This window comes from Scophthalmus maximus, chromosome 20 (assembly GCF_022379125.1).
Source record: "Scophthalmus maximus strain ysfricsl-2021 chromosome 20, ASM2237912v1, whole genome shotgun sequence".
Lineage (NCBI taxonomy): Eukaryota > Metazoa > Chordata > Actinopteri > Pleuronectiformes > Scophthalmidae > Scophthalmus > Scophthalmus maximus.
Genome location: NC_061534.1, coordinates 15,957,501 through 15,959,209, shown reverse-complemented (window position 1 = coordinate 15,959,209; position 1,709 = coordinate 15,957,501). Strand labels below are relative to the sequence as shown.

The 1,709-nt window shown below is 53.5% G+C and overlaps 1 protein-coding gene across 1 annotated transcript in view; it reads left to right on the top strand.

The window, feature by feature from the left end:
• Positions 1 to 426: 426 nt before the first annotated feature.
• Positions 427 to 1,709, top strand: part of nr2f5 (nuclear receptor subfamily 2, group F, member 5) — a 20,512-nt gene continuing 19,229 nt past the window's right edge. Inside the window, exon 1 of the mRNA XM_035608716.2 lies at positions 427 to 1,709. This exon is cut by the window's right edge and continues 61 nt beyond it. Coding sequence (XP_035464609.1) covers positions 1,404 to 1,709 — 306 coding nt within the window. The 5' untranslated portion in view covers positions 427 to 1,403.

Genomic DNA, 1,709 nt, shown 5'->3' with positions numbered 1-1,709 from the left:
ACATTCGCGTTATCCCTAAAGTTCAAAACATTCCTTCACACAATCAAGAGGAAGCACAAGTTCCACACATTCACGTCAGAGCTTCTTTATCTCTTGATTTTTCTAGCTATACATTCAATTCATGTCCATTGTGGAAGGACGCACAACGCGCAGAGGGCTTATATTTTCAAGGGGACACTGATGTAGCCCACTTTAAAAGTACTTGTATCACAACAACCACTCCTGTCAGTCACTCCGTCCTCATCGAGCCGCCGTCCAATCGGAAACCCCCTTACTTTTTTACGAGACTTCCAGGGCCAATCAGAGCCGGCCCCTCGTCTCTCGCCTCTCCCGCTGAGGAGAGGGGTGGGGGGTGGGGGTATGACCTAATTTGGCAGTTATGACCTTATATGGAGCACCGCCAGGGGGGCAGCCGTATGAAGCAGCCTGCTATAGTGACACTTTCCCCAAACCGGAGCTTTGCACTCTCGGAGACGGGACGTACACTGTCCAAGTGGGAAGCGGCGAGCGCGCTCGAGCGGCGAAAGACTGTTCTGCTCTCGAACCGATCGCGGGTTCAGCCTCGCTCCTCCAGGACGACCAGCCAGAAGAGCACCGAGGACGTTCAGCGGGGGTGTTGGGTAAATAAATATCCGCGCGCGCGCGCACCGACGTCGCGATCCAAAAAAACCTCTCCACGGCGCGCAAGAGCAAGGAGAACCGGGATTGTCTACCCTTCTCGGGACGTCTGCTCTCTTCCTTTTTCTTTTAACCGTTTCCAAGAGCACGCCGGGACCGAAGAAAGCGTCCGTTGACCGAAATGAAATGTGGTCAGTATTCACACCCCGCGTGTCATCCAAGAGGCAGAGTCGATCTTGAGTGAATCCAAGAGCGGCGTCGAGGTTCGACTGGAGCGATCGACTGAGGGGCCAAATCGTGTTGTCACTGTGGTTGTTTGCCTTGTTTCAAATCGCAACGGCTTCATTCAGACAACGGTTTGATTTTCACCACACACACACACACACACACACACACACACACGCACACACACACGCTGACTACTTCTGCCGGACCGACTTTTCCAAGAGGTCACTGAAGAACAACGTGTTTATGGATCGCTGCGCAGCGAGGTGCACCGGGAGTTGTAGGCTACGCTCTTCTGCACCGATCATGCTGATGCCTCCCTGTGACTGTAAACTTTGATAGATGTCCACACCAAGAACTCAGTGAGATAGAAAAAGCGATTTGATAAAAAAAAAAATTCAAAAATAAACTCAGACTGACCTCTGGAGGAAGTGGGAAGCGCATTTCGCCCTTCTTCTTCTTTTTCCTTCTCCCTCCCAAGACGTCAGGACGGATCTCTTATCACCCAGACCGACTGTCCTTCTGTGATTTAAACAAAGACCAAAGTGTTTGGGGATAGCATGGCAATGGTAGTAAACCAGTGGCCAGAGAACATTTCCGCAGATCCGGGGTCTCAGCTCCAGATCTGCGGCCAGGAGCCCGGCGGGGCGCCGGGGACTCCCAACGGTTCCACCCCGGGGAACGACGCACTTTCCGGGGACAAGATCCCCAACGTGGACTGCATGGTGTGCGGGGACAAGTCCAGCGGGAAGCATTACGGCCAGTTCACCTGCGAGGGATGCAAAAGCTTCTTCAAGCGTTCGGTGAGGCGGAACCTCACGTACACCTGCCGGGGGAACCGAGACTGTCCCATCGACCAGCACCAC